Source organism: Canis lupus, chromosome 6, assembly GCF_048164855.1.
Source record: "Canis lupus baileyi chromosome 6, mCanLup2.hap1, whole genome shotgun sequence".
Taxonomy (NCBI): Eukaryota; Metazoa; Chordata; class Mammalia; order Carnivora; family Canidae; genus Canis; species Canis lupus.
Window position 1 is genome coordinate 39,316,445 of NC_132843.1, and position 24,758 is coordinate 39,341,202.

Below are 24,758 nucleotides of genomic sequence, written 5' to 3' on the forward strand. Positions count from 1 at the left end.
CCTGAAGCAGACTCCCTGCTGAGGATGGAGCCTGCTGAGGGGCTCGATCCCAGGACCCTGAGATTAGGACCTGAGCTAAAATCAAGAGTTGGCTGCTTAACCGACTGAGCCTCCAGGTGCCCCTGAGACCAGGTCATTGTCAAAAGCTATGGTAAGGAGCTTACAGTTTACTCTGACAGTAAGATACCATAAGGTTTTAAGTATAATCTAATTATTCTTTTTTTTTACTTATGTGGAGAGTGAGCTGGAGGGGAGCAAGAATGGAAATGGACACATGTGTCAGAAGGCTGCTGCAGGAGCCTGAGCCAAAGTTAAATGTGGAACGCACTTGAGAGTGACACTGGGATCTGGAGAAGAGTGGGATGTACTGCAAGGAGGGTAACAGCAGAACTTGGGGGGATGAAAAAAAAAAGAACTTGGGGATGGACTGGATATGGCACTGTTGGAACGGGAGGAATACAGGATGACTTCTAGGTACCTTTTACTTATCTGGTAAGCTCAACAATAGGATCCTAGAAGGCAAAATTACCCCAATGCTAAACAAAGCCTTGACATTTTCCCCCCAAATGAATAGAAAGATAAATCTTGCTCAATTTTCAAGCAGATAAGTGATCTGCAAAAGTATTAGGCTCTCTTTGATTACTACATATCCATAAATCTTCTCTTTCTGAATAGGGAAAACATTTGAAACTCAAGTGGTAAATCGCTGGGTTTTCCTAGATGACATACTCGGAATCAAAAGCTACAGACACAGTGTTTTTTATTGAAACTGGAGTAAGAAAGATTCATGTCATTTTGACTCCTAGATAGCAAAGAATTTGCGGAATTCTTCAGAGTGAGTATAAATTAAATGATAAAGAAAGAGCTCAACCCCACTGGAGATGTAGAAATAATAAGAACATGAAGACATTTCATCCAAATGCAAGAAATACAGCAATATATTGTATACACTAAGTACTCACCAACATGAATAGGGGCTGGGAATAATCCATACTCATGCTCTCCTGGAGTGTATTCCAACTTTTCTTTCTTTAATTGGATCAATCGGCTCTTTGGGCTGTGATCAGAAAAGAATGGAAAATAATCAGAGGGTATGAAATCTCCTGTGGTCAAATAGAGAAAACAGATCCTTTGTCAAGAGTACTTGTTTTAACAGTGGGGCTCAAATTTAAACGCATACTTTTTTGGGGAGGGATATTAAGTACATTCATGTATTTTTAGAATCTATATTTTTGGAATTGTCTTTTAGGAATTACACATAAAAAGGAACCATGTTAGCATTTTCCAACAGTTTTGTAAAAGGAACCTAAATTTCAGATCTGATAATAATTATCTTATATTTGACCAATGATTTATAGTATATATTTATTATTTAAAAGTTTTTACAATTTAAAAAATATATTGTTTATTTATTTTAGAGAGAGTAAGCAAGTGAACAGGAGGAGGAGCACAGGGAGAGGGACAAGCAGACTCCATGCAGAGTGTGGAGCCTGACATGGGGCTCAACCTCATGATCCTGAAATCATGACCTGCGCTGAAATCAAGAGTTGGACATTTAACCAACTGAGCCACCCAGGCACCTATATTTTTTAAAAAATTCTTTTAAGAAAGCTGTATGCTCAATGTGGGGCTTGAATCCACAACCCTGTGATCAAGGGTTGCATGCTCCCTCAACTGAGCGCCAGGTATCCCTGATGATTTATAGGTTATAAAGTACTTTCACATATTATCATTTATATCAATCCTATGAAGTGGGTAAAAAGAAAATGTGAGCTTTAAACTACAGATTTGAAAACAGATGCTCTATGAAGTCAAGTGACTTGCCTTAATTTTAGTAGCTACTAAGCAGATTTAAGATAAAAACCTCCGTTTCTTGACTAGTTCCTACTCACCGATTATTCTTCTTATTCTACAATGTCTCCATAGACTTAACTCTTCCACTTGTCTAGTGGTCTGTGTTTCTAATGTTTGGTATGAGATCAGGCTTAAACACATTCCACAAATACATAAAAGGGGTAAAAGGGGAAAATAAAAAGGAAACGAGGAAAAAGTGAAAAGAAAGGATTTCAGGAGGGGCTCACTTAGTCTACTCTGATTTTATTTTGCCTTTAAGTTCCAGTAAATAAGGCAGGGTTGATATATTTCTTTTCCCTATGAATCACAACACACTGATTTTCATTTTATTTTTTTTAAAGATTTTATTTATTTATTCATGAGAGAGAGAGAGAGAGAGAGAGAGAGAGAGGCAGAGACACAGGCAGAGGGAGAAGCAGTCTCCATGCCAGGAGCCTGATGCGGGACTTGATCCCAGGACTCCAGGATCGCGCCCTGGGTCAAACCGCTGAGCCACCCAGGGATCCCCAACACACTGCTTTTTAAAATACAAGTGTATTCTATTTTGCAAAAAAACAGGTATACTAATACACATTTTTGCAGATAAGAAAATTGAGGCCCCCCAAAATAAGTTATTCGTAGAACCTGAAGTTCTTAAATTTGAACACTGGTTCCTTCTACAGGATCATTCATTTATTTGTTCAATGAGCACTCATTAAGCCTACTAGGTCCTGTCCTAAGTGCTAAGAGGCATTGGTGAATATGACAGTTTACACTGTTCTTAGGTAGACAAAGACGTAAGAAAAACTAAGAAAGCAGAGGAGAACAAATCAAAAAATAATAAATGCTAGGCCAATAATTAAAATGAAAGGCTTTTCTAAGGGAGTGACTTTCAGCTCTGTTTTATTACTGGGTCTCGGCAATGAGAGGATTTGGGAAACAGAGGAAACAAATGCCTGGTAGAAGAGCAAACTGGAACAGGACCAGAGAATGAGAGCACTGATAAAAGAAGGCTGAAGGAGTCCAGATGAGGTCAGAGATTGTGAATGAAGTCATGCCAAGTGTTTAAAGCATTGGTAAGGAGTTGGGTAACAGTGTCAAAGATTAAGATCCGAGGCTATTCTACTTGTACCTAAAAACCACTTTTCTCATTTAAAAAAACTCAAAATAACTGGGAACAGAGATACGAAATTTTTAATCCAACTAAAAATTACATTTCTTCATCATGAATCAAAGTCAAATAGGGTAAGAAGACAACTGTGACTTACACAAGCAAATTGAAGAACATAAAAGTTTCTATTTAGTGACAAAAGGAATTGAAGCAAACCCAACATTTCCCCCTGCTTCTCCAAGGACTAGTAAGCAGGTAACAGACAGCAGTCAGGGAGGGCAATACTGGGCATCCTGAAGAGAGCAAACATACCAAACTACAAAAAAAATCCAGGGTAACCTGTACTGTTGTACTCTTCAACCGACCAAATGAAATATAAGCCCCCATGATTGCACCCAAAACCAATTACTGACCAATTCTCCAACAAAAACAACTTCATCCCCGATTCTGCATGCTGATGTCCAGAATCTGTGGCATCTCTATGGAGATTACAATCAGATGAGGAATCAGTTTCCTAGCTCTTGGCCAAGTCTGATTTTGGGTCTAATTTTAGGTATGACCACTGATTTCCTTGTTGGTGATAACAGCATGGGACTCCTTCTCTCTCTCATGCATTTTCCAATATTCTATTCCATGTGAACTGTGAAGAGTGGTCAACTGAGAGAGAATCTGGCTCTCTTTGTCAGTTTGTCTTGGAGATTCTGAACACTCTTAGACATTTTCCATGGTATTCATTGTGTGTGTGACACTAATAGTTCAAATCACTCAGGAGAAAATCTGTCGGAATGAAAATAGCCATTTCAGATACATAACTGCTCTAACATATAGTAAGCTAAACAATAAGTTTCTGTGATAGGTGTTTACTTTTGGCCTATGGCTGAAGCTGCAAAACGAGATGACTATTTCTATGTATATGTGTATAAATGCAAAAACCCTTTTGCCTTTCTTATCAAAAGAAAGTAATTTCCCTTTCATAATGTTCTATTTATAAATGCAACCCATTTAGTATTTGTGCCCAGTTTTCTCTTTGGTAGTTTATTAGTTTTAATAATTTATCATTTGAATGCAGTGCAGAGATATCAAATTCAAACAGACAAATCCATCAAATGGGAGAAAAAGTATACAAATATTTAAGAAAAAAGAGAAAAAGCAAGCATTCCTAATAATGATTATTAAAGGCTACTATGTTTATCTTAAATGTTATCTATAACCATGTCTTGACTTCAGGCATTTATTACCTCATTTTAAAATCTTGTCATCTCTAATGTTGGCCCCAAACCCCAAATAACTAAACCACTAAGATGTCTTCTTTCAAGTTTCCCAGACAGCTGCTGAGTCATACCAAGGGCTTACTCTAGCACCTTGTGAGAGAGAGTATATAAGGGGATTTCTGGCAGAATCCAGATTCCAATGAATGTATCAGTATTCTAAAATCTGTCCTGTTTGGCAAACAAATAACATGAAGAGAACCTGAAAATCAAAAAGTTCAAGTTCCCTAGGTTAACAAAAGATAAGTCACAGTTTATTAATGTGAATTATGTTTTATCTATTAGGAATTTTTAAGTTTGGAGAAAAGCATATTAATGTTCCTATAAGGGACTGAAATAACTGTCAAAACTTTATTATTTTATCAAGAAAGATTTTTTCTTTCTTTTCCTTCTAGATTTGGGGATCCCTGTCATTTGGTGATGATCACGGCATAGGTTTTACTGAATATACTGGAAAAGTCTAGAGAATTGTCTGTGATATGTTTCCAATCTCTGAATAACTTCTGATCAAATCTGTTTGGCTGACTATACTAAGGACTCCACTTCCATTAATTATGAGATTACTCGTAATTTAAGAGGTTAACCAAAGTCACCACTCTTACCATCTAAAGGTGGTTACTGATTTTTCCACACGATTGGCCAAAAGCCTCAGCTACAAGCAAAACTGAGACATCAAAAAGGTTTCAGTAAAGGGCTGCATCAGTAATTTCTGACTAGTAATTCAACTGGGAACAGAATTATGGCTGCAGATTCCCCAATATTAGCTAGAGGCATCACCTCAAACGGACCACCTGTTAAAACTGTAAAAAGGAACAGAATAAGAGCTTCCAGGGCATTTTTATCTGAGAAACAAATCAATTTATGAAAATGGACTGCTTAACTTAAGATCGGCAAAATAAGAATTAATCATCAGGGATGAACAAATTTATTTATTTATTTTATTATTTTTAACAAATTGATTTAAATGTAATAAATATTGTATCTTTAATGAATGTCTAATAAAGACCTTTTCTTTTCTTTCTATAACCCTCAAGTTAATAGGCTATACTTGTACAAATTGGAAGGAAACACTCTAACAGGTATACTGTTCCAAATGTCTTAAGTTTAGAAAAAATATCCTATAATGTTAATATAGTTTATAAGCCTACAGAAAAACTTAATAATTGGCCTACTTAGAAAATTATTCAGAGTATTATGTGCATACATATAAGGTACATTTTATGTTCCAATAAACCCAGTTTTTTCCTTCCTATGCAGAAAACAAAACAAGACACCAAATAAACAAAAAATGAAACAAAAAAAGAAAAATAAACAACTCAGTTTTTCTTTACTGTGAGTTTCTTTCCTGTGTGTCTCCTTTATTTTTACGCATAATACTGTATTTATGACACTTCTGGTCACCAAATGTGTGGGATTTTACCCCACATCAGCCAATTCTCTGTGATACCAGCTTGGTGTCTTAAAACTTAATTCTGACACCACCGACCTGGAGACAGCATCAGGTCCCACACGTTAAGGGCTCAGCCCCACCAGACTGCCCACACTTCCACTTCAGATGCCAATCACAATAACACTATGTCCCTATGTTACTGACAACTTCTGACCAATTAGGCCACAAACCAGGGGTTCCCATGACCTCCTTCCTTGGGTCTGATTAATTTGCAAGAGTGGTTCACAGAACTCGAGCAAACACTTACACTTACCAATCTGTGAAGGGACTGTAACAAACACAGAAACAGTTTTTAGCCAGCTACCTGCCCTCCCATCCAGCAGCTCACAGGCAGCAGGCAGAAATGCCCAGGCTCTCCATGAAACAGGCCTATCAGCTTATCTTCACAGCTGTGGCCTCAAGGGATAGGCCTCTAGTTAGATAACTTAGGTGGATTTAACAGACATATTCCAAACAATTCATCCAAAAGCAACAGAATACACATTCTTCTCAAGCACACATGAACATCCTCCAAAACAGATCAAATGTTAGTTAATAGAACAAATCTTTATACATTTAAGAAGACTGAAATAATATCCAGCATATTTTCCAACTACAATGGTACTTAAGTAGAAATCAACTACAGGAAGAAAACTGGAACATTCACACATATGTGGAGATTAGAAAACATGCTAGGGACAACCAATGGGCCAATGAAGAAATCAAAAGAAAAAGAACATCCAGAGGCAAATGAATGGAAACACAAGACACCATAACTTACTGAATGCAGCAAAAGCAGTTATAAGAGGGAAGTTCATAGTGATAACTAACTACATTAAGAAATAAGATCTCATAGTGATAACTAACTACATTAAGAAATAAGATCTCAAATAAACAATATAACTTTACATCTCAAGGAACCAAATAATAATATTTCTAAGATCAGGCACAAGACAAGAATACCCACTCCCCCCAGTTTTATTTAACTTAATATTTTAAGTCCTAACCAAAACACCAGACAAGAAAAAAAAAGGTAAAAGGCATCAAATTGGTAAGGAAGAAGTGAAACTGTCATGCTTGCAGATGACATAATACTATACACAGAAAACCCTAAGGACTCCACCAAAAAATTATTGGAAGCAATAAAAGACTTTAGAAAAGTTACAGGGGGATCCTGGGTGGCGCAGCGGTTTAGCGCCTGCCTTTGGCCCAGGGCACGATCCTGGAGACCCGGGATCGATCCCACGTCGGGCTCCCTGCATGAAGCCTGCTTCTCCTCCCTCTGTCTGTGTCTCTGCCTCTCTCTTTCTCTCTCTCTCTATCATGAATAAAATCTTTAAAAAAAATAGAAAAGTTACAGGATAGAAAATCAATACACAGAAATCAGTTGTGTTTCTATACACTAAATAAGTAAGTAGCAGGAACAGAAATTAAGAATCCCATACACAACTGCACCACAAAGAACAAAATACCTAGGAATAAACTTATCCAAGGAGATGAAAGACCTACACTCTGAAAACTGTGAGACACTGATGAAAGAAAACTGAAGATGACACAAAGGGAATGATATTCTATGCTCATGCACCTGAAGAATTAATACTATTAAATGTCCATATCAGCCAAAGCATTCTACAGATTCAATGCAATGCCTAGCAAAATTCCAATGGCATTTTCACAGATAGAACGAACAAACCCAAATTTGTGTGGAATTATAAAAGACCAAAGCAATCGAGAAAAAAACAAAAAAGCTGGAGGAACACTTCCTGATTTCAAGCTATACTACAAAGCTACAGTAATCAAAACAATATGGTGCTGGCGTAATAACACACACACTTACGAATAGGAGGGAGAGCCCAGAAATAAACCCAAACAAAATGGTCAATTAATTTATGACAAAGAGGGACACCTGGGTGGCTCAGCTGTTGATCGTCTGTCTTTGGCTCAGGTCATGACCCTGGCGTTCTGGGATCCAGTCCCACATCAGGCTCCCTACAGGGAGCCTGCTTATCCCTCTGCCTGTCTTTGCCTCTCTCTCCGTCTTTCATGAATGAATGAATGAATGAAGAAAGAAAGAAAAAAGCAAGGAAGGAAGGAAGAAAGAAGGAAAGAAAGAGAGAAAGAAAGAAAAACTGGAAACACAAATAGGGAAAGACATTCGCACTCTTGTTCAATGCAGCAGCATTATTTACAGTAGCCAAAACATGGAAACAGCCTGTCTACTGACAGATAAAGGATAAAGAAAATGTATGTATGTATAAACATACAAGAATACTATTTAGTTATAAAAAGGAGTATGTCCTAGGGTGCCTGAGTGGCATAGTCGGTTGAGTGACCGACTCTTGGTTTCGACTCAGGTCCTGATCTCAGGGTTGTGGGATTGAGCCCCGCATCAGACTCCATGCTGCTCAGTGTGAAGTCTGACTAAAACTCTCTCTCCCTCTGCCCCTCTTCCCTCTACCTTCTCAAATCTTTTTTTTTTCAAATAAATAAATAAATCTTAAAAAAAGACTCTCTCCCTTGTCCCTCCCCTGTATTCTCTCTCAAATAAAAATAAACAAACAAACAAGGATGTCCTGTCATTTGTGACAATACAGATGGACCTTGAAGCATTATGCTAAGTGAAATGAATCAGAGAAGGACAAATGCCATATGATCTAATATATATGTGGAATCTTCAAGAACAACAGAAACTCAAACTCCTAGATACAAAGAACAGACTAGTAGCTGCCAGAGGTAGAGATGCAGGATGGGTGAAGATGTGTAGAAGTGGTGTAAATAAACTTTCAGTTATGAGAAAAGGAATGCCTGGGGATGTGATGCACAGCGTGGAGGCCATAGTTAATAATACTGTACTGCATAGTTTAAAGTTTGTGAAGAGAAAAAAAAAAGTTTGTGAAGAGAGTGGTGGATCTTAAAAGTTCTTATCACAAGAAACAAAATTGTACGTATGTGTGGTGATGGATGTTAACTAATTGTGGTGATCATTTCACAGTACATACATAAATTGGACAATTATGTTATACGCCTGAAACCAATACTTTATATGTCAATTATATCTCAAACTATAAAAAGAACGTAAAATTTAGGAATTAGATACAAATGCTAAAACTACTAGGTGAAAGTCTAATAAGGAACAGGATATTAACATAATTTTAAAGCATCTCTGCAAATATTAGTTATATAGGAAAACTCCCAACTTTACAATGAAATAACCTGCTGGATGGCATAGGGACTGATCCAAGTGAGTTATCACCACTGGCACAGTGATACCCTATGCTTCCTGATTCACTGAGAAGAAAACATCACACTTCTGTGGTGCTCCTGCCAAAGATGCACACTTTATTTATGAAGAAACATCAGAAAAACTCAAATTTAATGATCTTTTATTTGGAAACAACTCTTCTGTACTTTTAAAAAATGTCAATATGATGAAAGTCAAAGACAGACTGAAGCACTGTTCAAATTATAGGGGAATAAACGTCAACAAGATGTGACATATGATCATATACTGCATCCTGAATCTGTTAAAAAAGCTGTTAAAAAAAGAACATTACTGACGCAACGAGTGAAAGCTGATTATGAACTGTATGTTAGGTAATAGTATTGTAGTGATGTTAAAGATCCTGAATTTAATATTTTATCCTGTTTATATAAGAAAATGTCCCTTGATCTTAGGAAATACATGCTGAAATATTTATGAGTAATGTGTCAGAATGTCTTAACTTCTTATCATCAAATAACTGAGGAAAAAAGTGTGTGTGTGTGCGTGTGAGAGTGAGAGGCTAAGAGAGGAGAGGTGAGGACAGGCGAGGTAGGGAAGGGAGTAGAGAAAGAAGTGGCAGAATATCAAAACTGGATAAATCTGGATGAAAGTTATGTGTGTTTCTATAAAATCTTGGTGATCATTTTCTTAAGTTATCATAGACTATGCATAAAAATAGAGAATAAATCATGTAGGGAGTATATTAAAAAATTTTGTAAGATAATCTAATTCACTCTGATAATAGGATTTAGTGTTTAAATAAGTATAAATTTCTTTAAAACCAAATAGCTACAGGAAAGACAGGACCAAAATCATGATGAAAGGTAAAGAAAATCTGTATTGGGGTTAAATTAAAACATTGTTCTGGTGGAAAACACAATAGAACATATTTGAAAGGCTATTGTGATAAGAGATAGGATCTCTTAAGAGTTTAGGATTATGACAGATGCACTAAAATATAACTGACTTAAATGACAATGTATATAAAAACTCTCTATGTAAATGTCAATGGAGCATACAAATTGTAATAATAGTTGATCACAGAAACCGTGCTTTTATACACACACACACACAACAAACCTTCAACACAAAATCTGTCATTTACTATATTTTGGAGTATCTTTCTTGGGTGAATAGGAAAAGCATAAACTGAAATAATTTCCTTACATATTTGTTGCCAAGTAAGAGGGTAGATGCTACTTGTAGAACTTAAAATTTTCTAAGATTTTAGGTCATATGTATTATATTTTAGGAATTCAGGCAGTTGGTTCTTTTTTTCTCTTTAAAATATATTTTAAAAAAGTCTAGGTCCTATAAGATTTACAAGACAAAGGAAGTGAAGTGAACTCATGGCCTAAAGAAATTTATGGTATGATGGAAGCAAACATGCCCAGATTACTAACCTTTACTAAAAGAAAACGAAATGTAAAATTAATTTCAACTACAGAGAATTAAAGACACTTTAATGAGAAAATGTTTCAGATTTTGAATAAGGTTTGAAAGAATGAGTGGGGTTGTTTGTCAAGTAAAAGGGAAGAAGGAGGTAGGTTTTTTTTTCTTTAAGGAAGGTAGTTTTGACAATGTATAGCAAACACCTAGGATAAGCACTGAGAGGAAAGGATGGAGAAATTGGGGAAAATTAGCAGATGTTGTGGGTAAGAGGAATGAATACTTTAAGGAGTGTAACAAGGGGCACCTGAGTGGTTCAGGCTGTGATCCTGGGGTCCAGGGATGCAATCCCGAGTTGGGCTCCTGGCTCAATGGGGAGCCTGCTTTGCCCTCTCCTTCCACCCCTCTCCCTGTTTGTGCTCTCGCTCTTTCTCAAATAAATAAAGTAAGTCTTAAAGGAGTTATTTTCATCTGAGGTCACAATTAGTGATAATGTTGAGTAAGAAAGTCATTTTTTTTTTTTAAACTTTTATTTATTTACTCATGAGAGACAGAGAGAGAGGCAGAGACACAGGCTGAGAGAGAAGCAGTCTCCATACAGGGAGCCTGATGCGGGACTCGTTCCTGGGACTCCAGGATTACACCCTGGGTGTGAAGGCAGATGCTTAACCGCTGAGCCACCCAGGTGTCCCAGGAAAGACATTTAAAAAAATTTATTGAATATCTACTTACTTCCTACATGTTAAGCATTTAATCCTCCACAGGTCTATGAAATAGGTCCTCTTTAATAGTGACACTGTTCAGATGAGGACACTGAGGACTTCAGTTCAGAACACACCCAACTTCATATACGTACGTTAGTGAGTGATGGAGTTGGATTTGAGACTAGTTCTATAATCACAACTTAATGCACTTTCCTTAATTAATTTAAGAATCATGTGACTCTACCCCTTTTCTCCTTAGACAATCTATGCTGTACTCTACATGCAGTTAAACTTTTGAAAATACTAATTTCACAACCTTGCTGACAATGTTAACATTTCTCAACACTCTACCAACGAATACTACTTTATATAACTGATTTATCTAACTAATTTTGTTTAGATTAACAGAAATTTACATGATTTTAGCATAATTATCAACAGGGAGATTTCCAGAATCCTATTAAAAGGAAACTCCTGGGGTGCCTGGATGGCTTAGTTGGTTGAGCATCAGTCTTTGGCTCAGGTCATGATCTTGGCATCCTGGGATCTAGCCTCATGTCGGGCTCCCTGCTGAGCTTCCCCTTCTCCCTCTGCCTGTTGCTCCCCACTGCTTGTGTACTCATGCTCTGCACCCCGCCCCCCGTCAAACAAATAAAATCTTAAAAAAAAAAACAAAGCAAAACGGAAAATCCTATTACCTATGAAAAGGTATATTAAATCATACCTGGGGTAAAATATTTCTGAACAAAACTTACAGAGAACAGGGCCATGAATGAATCCCTGTGATGCTCTTTCATGCACAGCAGTATGGCAGGGTTTGTCCTAGGATGGGAAACTCGGAGGGGAGGATGTGAAAGCATATTTCTTCGTGATGTCATCTGTCCCTAACCCTTCTATCAATCAAAACCCTGTTACCCCACAACTTGAAAGCACTGAGAAGCAGGACACCTTTTTAAATAAAGTGAAAAGTTAAGATTACATTTTCAGATTACTACGTAAACTTTACCAGCCCTAACGTTTTATCTCATAAACTAAATAATGTCAAAATATACCTAGGTGCCTCTGGGCATCATCTATAGGAGGAACTATTAGGAATAACTGAAATGTTATGAAACTATAATATGTCTACATATTCAATTACTATGAAACTATAAAAACTATATTTTGGATGTATAAAAATGTTCATAGCAGCATTAATCATGACAGCAAAAAAGTACAAAAAACCCAAGTGTCCAACTGGCAAATGGGTAACTGAAATGTGGTATATCCAACAGTGGGAGATATCTGAGAAGAAAAAAGGAAATGATACATGTTACAGCATATATGAATCTTGGAAACAATATGCTAAGTGAAATAAATCAGTCACAAAGGACCCTATTTTGTGTGATTCCATATACAAAATGTCCAGAAAAGACATTTACAGAGACAGATAGTAGATGAAAGTAGATGAGGAAATTAGGGGAGATCATCACTAAACTACATGGAGCTTCTTTCTGCGATAATGAAAATGTTCTAAAATTGATTGTGGTGATGAATGTACACTCTGTGAATATATCAAAAGTCATTGAAATGTATACTTTTAACAGGTTAACTGTATGGTATATGAATTGAATCTCAAACGTTTAGGTTTTCCCTGAGCTCAGAGACCTGAAGAAGCAGACTCTCTTTTTCTTTGCTGCTGCCCTTAAAGAAGAAAACCACCACTGAGCTCTGCAACTACAAGAAAATGAATAGGAGCTTAGAATAAAAGGTGAGCCTCAGATGAGATCACAGACCCAGCTGATACCCTGATTTGAGCCCTGTGAGATACAGAACTGAAGTGCCCAGACTCCTAAAATTCTGGGGAAATTATCCTTGAGATAGTAAGTGGGTGATGTTTTAAACTGTTAAGATTGTGGTAAATTTGTTACACAGTAATAAAAAATTAATACACACGGATTTGTGCATATACATATATACACCTTGTAGAAGATTTTCAAATTTCCTTCCTTTTTAAGGCTATATAATATCCCATTCTATGTACAGAATATAATTATTTGAAGCACCTTAGATCTTGTTATTTATTAATGTATATTAAATCTTATCTATTAAATCCATCAGGCCTATATTGAGGAACAATCAAAGCAGAAATAACAATTGTTAATGAAGTCACTTTACTACCACTGGGGGGGGTGGGGTTGGGGGAGCGGGGAAGAGCAACACAGCAGCTGCTGTCTAGTTAATGGCAGCTGCAAACAAACTTTTCCCTGGCCATAAACATGAGAGAGACTGAGGCTTCCATAAAAAAAGAGAGCGGAATGTAAATATGATTGTGGACTCTCTAACCCATCTCCATTCCCAAGTGGAAGACTGAGCTTTAATAAATCATGATTTATAATTCCCACAAATACACAGTTATGGCCTGATGGCTCTACCTCCACATTAGAAGCCAAATCACATGTGGAGAGTTCTTTTTTTTTTTTTTTAAATTTTTATTTATTTATGATAGTCACACAGAGAGAGAGAGAGAGAGAGAAAGAGAGAGAGAAAGAGAGAGAGGCAGAGGGAGAAGCAGGCTCCATGCACCGGGAGCCCAACGTGGGATTCGATCCCGGATCTCCAGGATCGCGCCCTGGGCCAAAGGCAGGCGCCAAACCACTGCGCCACCCAGGGATCCCATGTGGAGAGTTCTTTAATCATCTCTGTTAATGCAATCTTACCTGCTTTTTATTAAAAAAAAAAAAAAAAAAAAAAGTCACTTCTGGACACATTGGTTGACAACAGTATCATTTATTATTTTAGAAAATGATTTTTTATTTTCTTCTAGGAAAAAAAAGGTAAGAAGAGCCTGTTACTACTTCAATCATGATGGGAGACTATAGAAAAAAAGAGATCAGGAAACAGGACTTAGAAGACAAATGCATAAAAAGTACTTATAAATGAATATTTTGGGAGACAGAAAAAAAATGTAATATGTAACATCAATAACCTAAAAGGGCATGTATATGGAGCTTTACAGGAGTACAGTTTGTGTATGTAATTGAAATTAACTTGGTATCAATACAAATTACATAGTTATATCTTTGGGAAGTTATATGTAATCTCCATGGTAACCATAACAAAAAGAGCTATAGACTACACCCAAAAAGGACTGAAGAGAATCAAAACGTTTCACTACAAAAAGATCAACTAAACACAAAAGAAGACAGTAGAAGAGGACATGAGGTTCAAAAGCTGTAAGACATATGGGAAATAACAAAATTTTGACAAGTGTAAGTTCTTCCCTATTGGTAATTATTTTAAATGTGAGTGGATGAAATTCTCCAGACAAAAGGCAGAGTGAAACAAAATGGATAAAAAAAAAAAAAAGAAAAAGAAAAAGAAAAAGAAAAAAACATGATTCAACTATATACTGTCTATAGGAAACTCTATTTTTATTTTATTTTATTTATGTATTTTAGAGAGAGAGAAAGCATGCGTGTAGGCACAAGTGGGGGGTGGGATGGGTAGAGGAAGAGAGAACCCCAAAGTGGGGTTCAATTTCAAGACCCTGCGATCATGACCTGAGACGAAATCAAGAGTCAGATGCTCCACTGACTGAGAAACCCAGGCACCTCAAGAGACTTATTTTTGATCAGGACACAAAGAGGTTGAAAGGAAAAAGATAGAAAAAAGATACTCAAGTAAACAGTAACCAAGAGAGAACAGAATGACTATAGTATCAGACAAAAGAGATTTCTTTTTTTTTTTTAATTTTTATTTATTTATGATAGTCACAGAAAGAGAGAGAGAGAGAGAGGCAGAGACACAGGCAGAGGGAAAAGCAGGCTCCATGCACCGGGAGCCCAATGTGGGATTCGATCCCGGGTCTCCACGATCGCGCCCTGGGCCAAAGGCAGGCGCCAAACTACTGCGCCACCCAGGGATCCCAGACAAAAGAGATTTCAAGTAAAAAACTGTTAAAAGAGACAAAGAAGGACATTAAATATTGACAAGAATCTGTCCACTTAGAAGCAATAATCATCATACTCACCAAACATCAAAGGACCCAAAATGTATGAAGAAATGTTCAAAGAATTGAAGGAAAAAACAGACAGCTGTACAGGAATAGCTGGAGACTTCAACCAATTTCAGTAATGGTTAGAACCACTACTACAGAGATCAATACAGATTTGAACATTATAACCAATTAGATCTAAAGGAAATATAAAAGAATACTTCATGCAACAAGAGATTACATAGTTTTCTCAAATGCACATAGTACATTCTCCAGGACAAGTCATATATTAGGCCACAAGTTAAGTCTTAATAGATTTAAAAAGACTGAAATCATACAGAGTATTTTTTCTGATCAGGAAATCTGGAAAATCCAACGTGGAAATCAAACAACATACTCTTAACCAACCAATAGGTCTAGTAAGAAATCACAAGGGGAAATGGAAAGTATCTTGAAGTGAATGAGAATGAAAACACAAACAAATAAAACTTATCTGATACAGTAAAAACAGTGGTAAAAAGGAAATTTATAGGTAAAACATACATACATTCAAACAGAAGAAAGATTTCAAATCAATAGCTGTACAATCTACAGTCAATCGAAAAGCCACTGTGGAAAAGTTTGGTGGTTCTTTAAAAAGCTAAACATAATAAGGATCTGGCACTTCTACTTCAAAGCATAGCCACAAAAACTGAAAGCAGGGACTCAAACAAATACACCTATGCCAGCATTCACTGCAGGATTATTCACAAGAGCCAAAAGGTAGAAACAACCCACGTGTTTGTTAACAAATGAGAAAGTAAACAAAATGTAGCACGTCCATACAATGGAATGTTATATTGGCTGTAAAAAAGAATAATGTACTGACACGTGCTACAATGTGGGTGAACACTTAAGACATTATCAAATAATCCAGAAAAAAAAAAGCACAAATACTCTATGATTCCATTTACATGGGACAGCTACAATAGGCAAACTGACAAATGCAAAGCACATTAGACGTTACTGCTTAAAGGTTAGAGACTGTCTGGGGGGAATGAAAAATGTTGGAGGGCACCTGAGTGGCTCAGTTGGTTAAGCGATTGCCTTCAGCTGAGGTCCCAATCCCTGAGTCCTGGGATCAAGACCCACCCCACCTCAGGCTTCTTGCTCAACAGGGAGTCTGCTTCAAATTCTCTCCCCTTCCCCAGCCCCACCCTTGTGTTCTCTCTCTCACACTCTCAATTTCCCTCTCACATATATAAGATTAAAACTTAAAGATTAGGGATCCCTGGGTGGCGCAGTGGTTTGGCGCCTGCCTATGGCCCAGGGCGCGATCCTGGAGACCCAGGATCGAATCCCACATCGGGCTCCCGGTGCATGGAGCCTGCTTCTCCCCCTGCCTGTGTCTCTGCCTCTCTGCCTCTCTCTCTCTCTCTCTCTCTCTCTTTCTCTCTCTGTGACTATCATAAAAATAAATAAATAAAAATAAAATGATTTGAATTAAAAAAAAAAAAACTTAAAGATTAAAAAAAAGGAAAAGTTGGGGTGCCTGGGTGGTTCAGTCAGGGTGAAGCATCTCCTTTTGGCTCAGGTAATGAATCCAAGGTCCTTGGATGGAGTCTGCTTCTCCCTCTCCCTCAGCCTTCCCCCACCCCCCGCTTGTGCTTTCATAAATTAAACAAACAAACAAACAAACAAACACATAAATACATTAAAAAAAAAGGGGGGGGGGAATGCCTGGGTGGCTCAGTGGTTGAGCATCTGCCTTTGGCTCCAGGCATGATCCCGGGTCCTAGGATCGAATCCTGCATCAGGTTCCCCACAGGGAGCCTACTTCTCCTTTTGCCTATGTCTCTCTATATATATCTCTTATGAACAAATAAAATCTTATTATTTATTTATTTATTTATTAAAGATTTTATTTACTTATTAATGAGAGACACAGAGAGAGAGAGAGAGAGAGAGAGAGAGAGAGAGAGAGAGAGAAAGAGGCAGAGACACAGGCAGAGGGAGAAGCAGGCTCCACGTAGGGAGCCTGACATGGGACTGGATCCCAGGTCTCCAGAATCACATCCTGGGCTGAAGGTGGTGCTAAACCGCTCAGCTACCCAGGCTGTCCATAAATAAAATCTTTAAAAATATATTAAAAAAAAATAAGAATGTTGAAAATAGATGGTGGTAAAGACTGCACAATACTGTGAATGCAATTAATGACACCAAACTGTAAACTTAAAAAATGTTGGAAATGTCAAATTCTGGTATTTTACCACAATAAGAAACTAATTTTAATAATAAAATATAAATATTATTAATATATGAATTCATATTATAGAAGTATTCATGCTTACATGGTAAAAATTAATGTAATATACTAAAAACTATGAACTTAAAATAAGGTTAATTGTATGGTATGTGAATTACATCTCAATAAAACTGTTTAGAAAAAGGAGGAGGATAGGAAACACTCTTGGGGAGAGTGAGATGCAGAGTGCCTACTGTGTGCCAATTATTTCATATATATATAATTTCACTTGGATAGCAATGGAGGAGACACTAGAATGCATACTTTAGAGAGAAACATTCAGCTAGGGAACATGAAAAAGCTCTGAAGATGGACAGTGATAATGGTTACACAGCAAAGTAGTGTATTTAATGCCACTGAACAGTGCACTTAAAATTATTAAAATGGTTAACTTCATGTTATATGTATTTAAGCACAATAGTAGTTAATTAAAATATATTAAAACATGAAGGTGCCTTTGTTTTTAATACTTTATCGTGGGACATCAGTCTTGGCAATAATTTTTTGAATCTGATACCAAAAGCAAAGGCAAATAAAGTAAAAATGAACAAGTTGGACTACATCAAACTAAAGGTCATCTGTATAGTAAAGGAAACCACCAATAAAATGAAAAAGCAATCTACCAAATGGGAGAAAATATTTGTAAATCATCTATCTGATAATAGGTTAATATCTAAAATATATAAAGAACGTGTACAATTCAACAGTAAAAAACAATTCAACTTAAAAAATGGGTGGAGGCTCTGACCTGAGTAGACATTTTCCCAAAGACATTCAGATTGCCAAAGGACACATGAAAAGATGCTCATCACTCATTATCAGGGAAGAGCAACTCAAAACCACAAATGAGAGATCACCTCATATTCATGAGAATGGCTGTTAGCAAAAAGAAGAGAAATGCAAGAAACAACATATGCTGGGAGGGAGTGGAGAAAAGGGAGCCTGTGTGTGCTGTTGGTGGGAATGAAAACTGGTGCAGCCACTGTGGAAAACAGCATGGAGGTTCCTCAAAAAAATTAAAAATATAACTACCATACGATCCTGCAATTCTACTTCTGGGTATTTATCCTAAGAAATGAAAATATTACCTGGAAAAGATATATGCAACCTCACGTTCACTGTAGCACTATTTACAATATATGAAAGCAACCTACATGTCCCTTGATAGATGAATGGATAAAGAAAATATGGTATATATACACACAATGAAATATTATTCAGTCATAAAAATTAATAAAATCTTGCGATTTGCAACAACACAGATGGATTTTGAGGGCATCATGCTAAGTAAAGGAAGTCAGAGAAAGAGAAATATGTGATTTCACTTATAAGTGGAATCTAAAACAAGAACAGAAACAAAAAACCCCCAAACCCAAAGAACAAAATACCAAGCTCAGAGAACATACTGGTGTTGCCAGGAGTGTGGGGCTCTGGGGGGTTAGGTTAGGTGAAATGGGTCAAAGGAGTCAAAAGGTACAGCTTCTAGATATTAAATAAACAAACAAGGCATGGGGATGTAATGTAATGTACAGCATGGCAACTATAGTTAATAAAGCTATATTATATTATATATTGGGTACTGGCAGAAAAACAGACATATAGATCAATGGAACAGAATAGAGAACCCAGAAATGGATTCTCAACTCTGTGGTCAACTAATCTTCAACAGAGCAGGAAAGAATATCCAATGGAAAAAAAGGCAGTCTCTTCAACAAATAGTGTAGGGAAAATTGGACAGCCACACATAGAAGAATGAAACTGGACCACTTTCTTACACTGTACACAAATATAGACTCAAATGGATGAAAGACCTAAATGTGAGACAGGAATCCAAAGTCCTAGGGGAGAACGCATGCAGCAATCTTTTGACCTCAGCCACAGTAACTTCTTGCTAGACACGTCTCTAAAAGGAGAGCAGAACAAAAGGCAAAAATGAACTATTGGGACTTCATCAAGATAAAAAGCTTTTGCACAGCAAAGGAAACATTCGATAAAACCAAAAGACAACCAACAGAATGGGAGAGGATATTTGCAAATGACGTATCAGATAAAGGGCTAGTATCCAAAATTTATAAAGAACTTATCAAACTCAACACCCAAAAAACAAACAATCTAGTCAAGAAATGGGCAGAAGACATGAACAGATACAAATCAAAACCACAATGAGATGCCACCTTATACCTGTCAGAAGGCTAAAGACAGAAGTCAGGAAATGACAGATGTTGGCAAGGATGAGGAAAAGGAGGAACCCTGTACACTGCTGGTGGAAATGTAAGCTGGTGTAGCCACTCTGGAAAACAGTACGGATATTCCTCAAAAAGTTGAAAATAGAGGTACCCTACGACTCAGCAATTGCACTACTGGGTATTTACCTCAAAGATACAAATGTAATGATCTAAAGGGGCACCTGCACCCCAATGTTTATAGCAGCAATGTCCACAACAGCCAAACCATGGAAAGAGCCCAGATGTCCATCAATGGATGAATGGATAAAGAAGATGTGGTATATATACACAATGGAATATGACTGAGCCATCAAAAAAAATAAAAATAAATAAGGAAATCTTGTTATTTGCAATGATGTGGATGGAATTAGAGGATATTATGCTAAGTGAAATAAGTCAATCAGAGAAAGACAATTATCATAGGATTTCACTCATATGTGAAATTTAATAAACAAAACAGAGGATCCTAGGGGAAGAGAGGAAAAAACAGACCAAGACAAAATCAGGGAAACAAACCAGAAGAGACTCCTTTTTTTTTTTTTTTTTAAGAAGAGACTCTTAATCATAGGAAACAAACTGAGGGTTGCTGGAGGGGAGGGGAATTGGGGAATGGGGTAACTGGGTGATGCACATTAGGAGGGCACATGATGGAATGAGATTGATGCATCACTGACCTCTACCTCTGAAACCAATACTACATTATGTGTTAAGTAATTGGATTTAAATAAATTAAAAAAAAAAGCTATATTGTATATTTCAAAGTTGCTAAGAAAATAAATCTTGGGTGGCTCAGACAGTTGGGTGTTAAACTCCTGATTTCTGCTCAGGTCGTGATCTCAGGGTGGTGAGATTGAGCCCCACATTGGGCTCTGTGCTCAGTGGGGAATCTGCTCGAGATTCTGCCCCTCCTCCTCCCTTTGTCCCTCTCCCACTTGCACACATGTTCCCTCCCTCTCTAAAACAAACAAATAAATCTTAAATAGAAAGGCGAAGAAAAAAAGTCTTATTCTCATGGTGGGGCACCTGGCTGGCTCAGTCAGTAGAACATGTGACTCTTGATCTTGAGATTGTGAGTTCAAGACCTACTTTCATTTGCTTAGTGACTGAAATATCAAATAAGCTGAATTTTCAACCTGGTTTACCTAAAAATGATGTGTGATCTGAGTAAGTCATTTAATCTTTTACTAACATCAGTAATTTCATCTGTATACAAACTGTATAGTTCAAAAGATTCATTTTACTCATAAAATTTCATTTTTATTATTTCAGAGAAACTAAAGTGCCCAAAATGTTACATGGCAGTGGTGGAACCAAAGACTCCTGTCCAAGGTAGTGTTAGTTTTCCTACACTATTTCCTCACCTGGAAAACCACAAAAGTATCCTGCTCCTTAATCAACCTTTTAACTTCTAGTTCTCCTCATCTAAGTCACCTCCCATGCCCATGCTGGTTTTATTTAGATCGACGTTTGATGGAGTCCCACTCTCCCCTCATAACTTTGTTTTTAAAAAATTTTAATTCCAGTATAGTTAAACATACAGTGTAATATTAGTTTCAGGTATACAATATAGTGATTCAACACCCCCATGAATCACCTAGTGCTCATCATGACAGCACTCCCTCCTCCCCCATCATGTTTCCCTTGCACCAACCCCCTCCCTACCCCCGCCTACCTTCCCTCTAGTGACCATCAGTTTGTTCTCTAGGGTGAAGTGTTCTTTGTTTCTTGGCTTGTCTCTTTCTTTTTCCTTTGTTTTGTTTCATTTCTTAAATTCCACATAGGAGTATGTAGAATCATATCCCCTCATAACTTTTTAAAACCTATAATGATTTATATACAAAAGAGTAACTTTGCAATTTCTTTGTACTGTTCTGTGGCCCAAAAACCAAACTGACAGAGCATGGAGGATTTTTGGGGGCAGGGAAGCCATTCTGTGTGATATTACAATGGTGGATACATGTCATTATACATTTATGAAAACCCAAATGACACCAAGAGTGAACCCTAATGTCAACTATGGACTTTGGGTGATAATGTTGTGTCAGTGTAGGTTTCACTGATTATAATACATCTAACACTCACTGTGGTGTAAGATATTGAAAATAGGAGAGGCTGAGAGGTCAGGGGGTGTATGCAAACTCTCTGTACTTTAGATCAATTTTACTGTGAACCTAAAACTGCTCAAAATAATTGTTTATAAATTAAACAACAAAATAAAGAAAAAAACAAATTGCTACAAACCACCACCAACCAGCCCACAAAAATATATTGGCTTCATAGTTTAGAAGAATGCATACATATTTCGGTCTGATCAATTTCTTTAAAATATTCCAAAATAAACCCTTTTTCTTCCTCCTTATTTCTAAAAGGTGAGTAGCTAGTTCTTACATAAACAGGGTGATATTTCAAGTCTATTCTCAGAGTAAAGACTTGTCTGACCAGAGACATTTATTTATTATTTAACATTTTTATGGGGAGAGAGGGGCAGAGGGACAGGTAGAGAGAATCTTTTTTTAAAAAAGATTTTATTTATTTATTCATGAGAGACACACAGAGAGAAAGAGAGAGGCAGAGACACAGGCAGAGGAAGAAGCAGGCTCCATGTAAGGAGCCCGATGTGGGACTTGATCCTGGGATTCCAGGATCACGCCCTAGGCCGAAGGCAGGGGCCAAACTGCTGAGCCACCCAGGGATCTCCAGGAGAGAGATTCTTAAGCAGACTCCATGCCCAGCTTGAGCCCAATGCACGCAAATCAATCTCATGACCCTGAGATCATTACCTGAGCCAAAATCAAGAGTTGGTCGCTCAATGACTGAGCCACCCAGGTATCCCCTGACCAGAGACATTTTTTTTTTAAAGATTTATTTATTTATTTATGATAGACAGAGAGAGAGAGAGAGAGAGAGGCAGAGACACAGGCAGAGGGAGAAGCAGGCTCCATGCAGGGAGCCTGATGCGGAACTCGATCCTGGGACTCCAGGATTGCGCCCTGGGCCAAAGGCAGGCGCCAAACCGCTGAGCCACCCAGGGATCCCCTAGAGACATTTTTCTTTTTTCTTTTTTTATTTTTTTATTTTTTTTTAATTTTTTTTTTTTTTATTATTTATTTATGATAGGCACACAGTGAGAGAGAGAGGCAGAGACACAGGCAGAGGGAGAAGCAGGCTCCATGCACCGGGAGCCCGACGTGGGATTCGATCCTGGGTCTCCAGGATCGCGCCCTGGGCCAAAGGCAGGCGCCAAACCGCTGCGCCACCCAGGGATCCCTAGAGACATTTTTCAAACAGTGATGTGGTTGAAGATACCAATCTTTTGACTCACAGTCTGACTTTATTATTAATTTCTCTTTTCAAGTATTTAATCCAGAAAAAGTACACTAATACAAACAGAAGCAAAACTTGAACTTACATTTTTTTTAGAACATGTGAGAAATAGATTTTTCTTTATTCAGAAAAAACATGCTTAAAATTATAACTGAAATAGCTCTTTCCAAGATACATTTCTATTTCCTCATTTGTAGTGACAGAATGCTAATTTTTTTATAAGGCATTGTCATCTGCAATATGAGCTATTATTTTTGAGCCTGATCTGTGGCTGAAGTGGGGCTCCAGGATTATGCTCTGGCCAGAGTCTATAAATGAGGTTTTGAAGTTCCTTTCGTGGTCAGTTTGGGCTACTGTAACACATTACCACTGACTGGGTGGCTTAAACAACAAATGTTTATTTGCTTACTCGTCTGGAGGCTGGGAAGTCCAAGATCACAGCTGAGTTCCAATGAGAACATTGTTCCTGGCTTGCAATGACACCTTTTTGCTACTCCTCACATAGTGGAGAGAGATCACTGCTTTGTGTTTCTTCTTAGAAGGTCACTAATGCTATTCACAAGGGCAATTCCCTCATGACCTAATTACTTCCCAAAGGTCCCATCGCCAAATACCATCACATCACGGATTGGGGCTTCAAATTATGATTTGGGGCTGGGGTATGGGAAGATACACTCACGTCACACTGTTTCCTTACAAAGAAGGTACATGCTTTTCATACTCCCTTCTTTTCTGCTTTCTAAAATGAAGACTTATGGCTGAACACTAGCAGCTATGTTGGAACAAGAGGTAACCATAGAAATGGAAGCTTAATGCTGAAATGGAAGAACAGAAAGAAAGAGAAGTCTAGATCCCTGAAGATACTATGAAGTTACCACATTAACCGAAAAGTGTGTACTTCATAATATTTTTTAAATTAAAGGAAAGTGAATGTCTATCTTCTTAAAGCCTTGGATATTTGAGAGAATTTCCTATTACTCAGAGCTGAAACTAATAAGCTTAATGAATAAAACATTTTCATGATCAAAGCAGCAGAAATAGGGTACACTGAGTTTATGTGGCATCTACTTAGGTGGCATATCTATAGAAAATCTTTTCAATGCAAAATAAAGTGCTGTCATTTACACAGAGATCACTTGAAGCACATCAAATAAGATATATCTCTAAAATCTAATGTTTCCTCTTTCAATTTTACTCTTTCTTGCTAAAAATCAGACCCATCAGACCCTCATGACCTTTTGAGGGACACTGCATTTCTGCCATTAGTCACTCCCTCATTCGTTTCCTGCTCTGCTACTAGAATTATCATCTTATAACACATACTGCACTTTTCATTTTCTTTCCTAAAAATATCATGTTTAATTTCCTATAGCCTAATGAGTTAAGTATCTTAGAGTCCATTAGGTCCATGGTTTTGTGGCCCCTAGCACGCAATGCTTATTTTCCACAACACCACTACATTATTTTTAATTAAGAAAAAAGGCACCATTAAAATCTAAACTTCAAATATATAATTTTTTTTTTCAAATATATAATCTAAAAAGGCAGAGAGAAGATAATGATCAGGGAAGATACTGAAACTAGTATTACACAATATGTTAACTGACTAGGATGTAAATAAAAAATTTAAATAATTGGGCAGCCCGGGTGGCTCAGCGGTTTAGCGTTGCCTTCGGCCCAGGGCCCGATCCTGGAGACCTGGTATCAAGTTCTGTGTCGGGCTCCCTGCGTGGAGCCTGCCTCTCTCTCTCTCTCTGTGTCTCTCATGAATAAGTAAATCTTTAAAAAAAAAATTGGAACAACAAAAATCAGAGAAAATTAGCCTCAACACAGTGCAGTATCATGAAAAAAGTGAACACTTACGTGTCTGTGCAGATTCATATTTGTGTATATTACATTTATATCGTGTTTTTTGGTAGTCAAAGTATTTTTTCGAACATGGAAGAATAACAG

At 37.3% G+C, this 24,758-nt stretch overlaps 1 protein-coding gene across 5 annotated transcripts in view; it reads right to left on the reverse strand.

The window, feature by feature from the left end:
• ASH1L (ASH1 like histone lysine methyltransferase) overlaps window positions 1–24,758 on the reverse strand; it is a 179,764-nt gene that overhangs the window by 61,757 nt on the left and 93,249 nt on the right. For all 5 annotated transcript variants that reach the window (XM_072829864.1, XM_072829860.1, XM_072829862.1 and 2 more), the window contains one exon: window positions 963–1,057. In XM_072829864.1, the coding sequence (XP_072685965.1) occupies window positions 963–1,057 (95 nt within the window). The remainder of the gene's footprint in view (window positions 1–962; window positions 1,058–24,758) is intronic.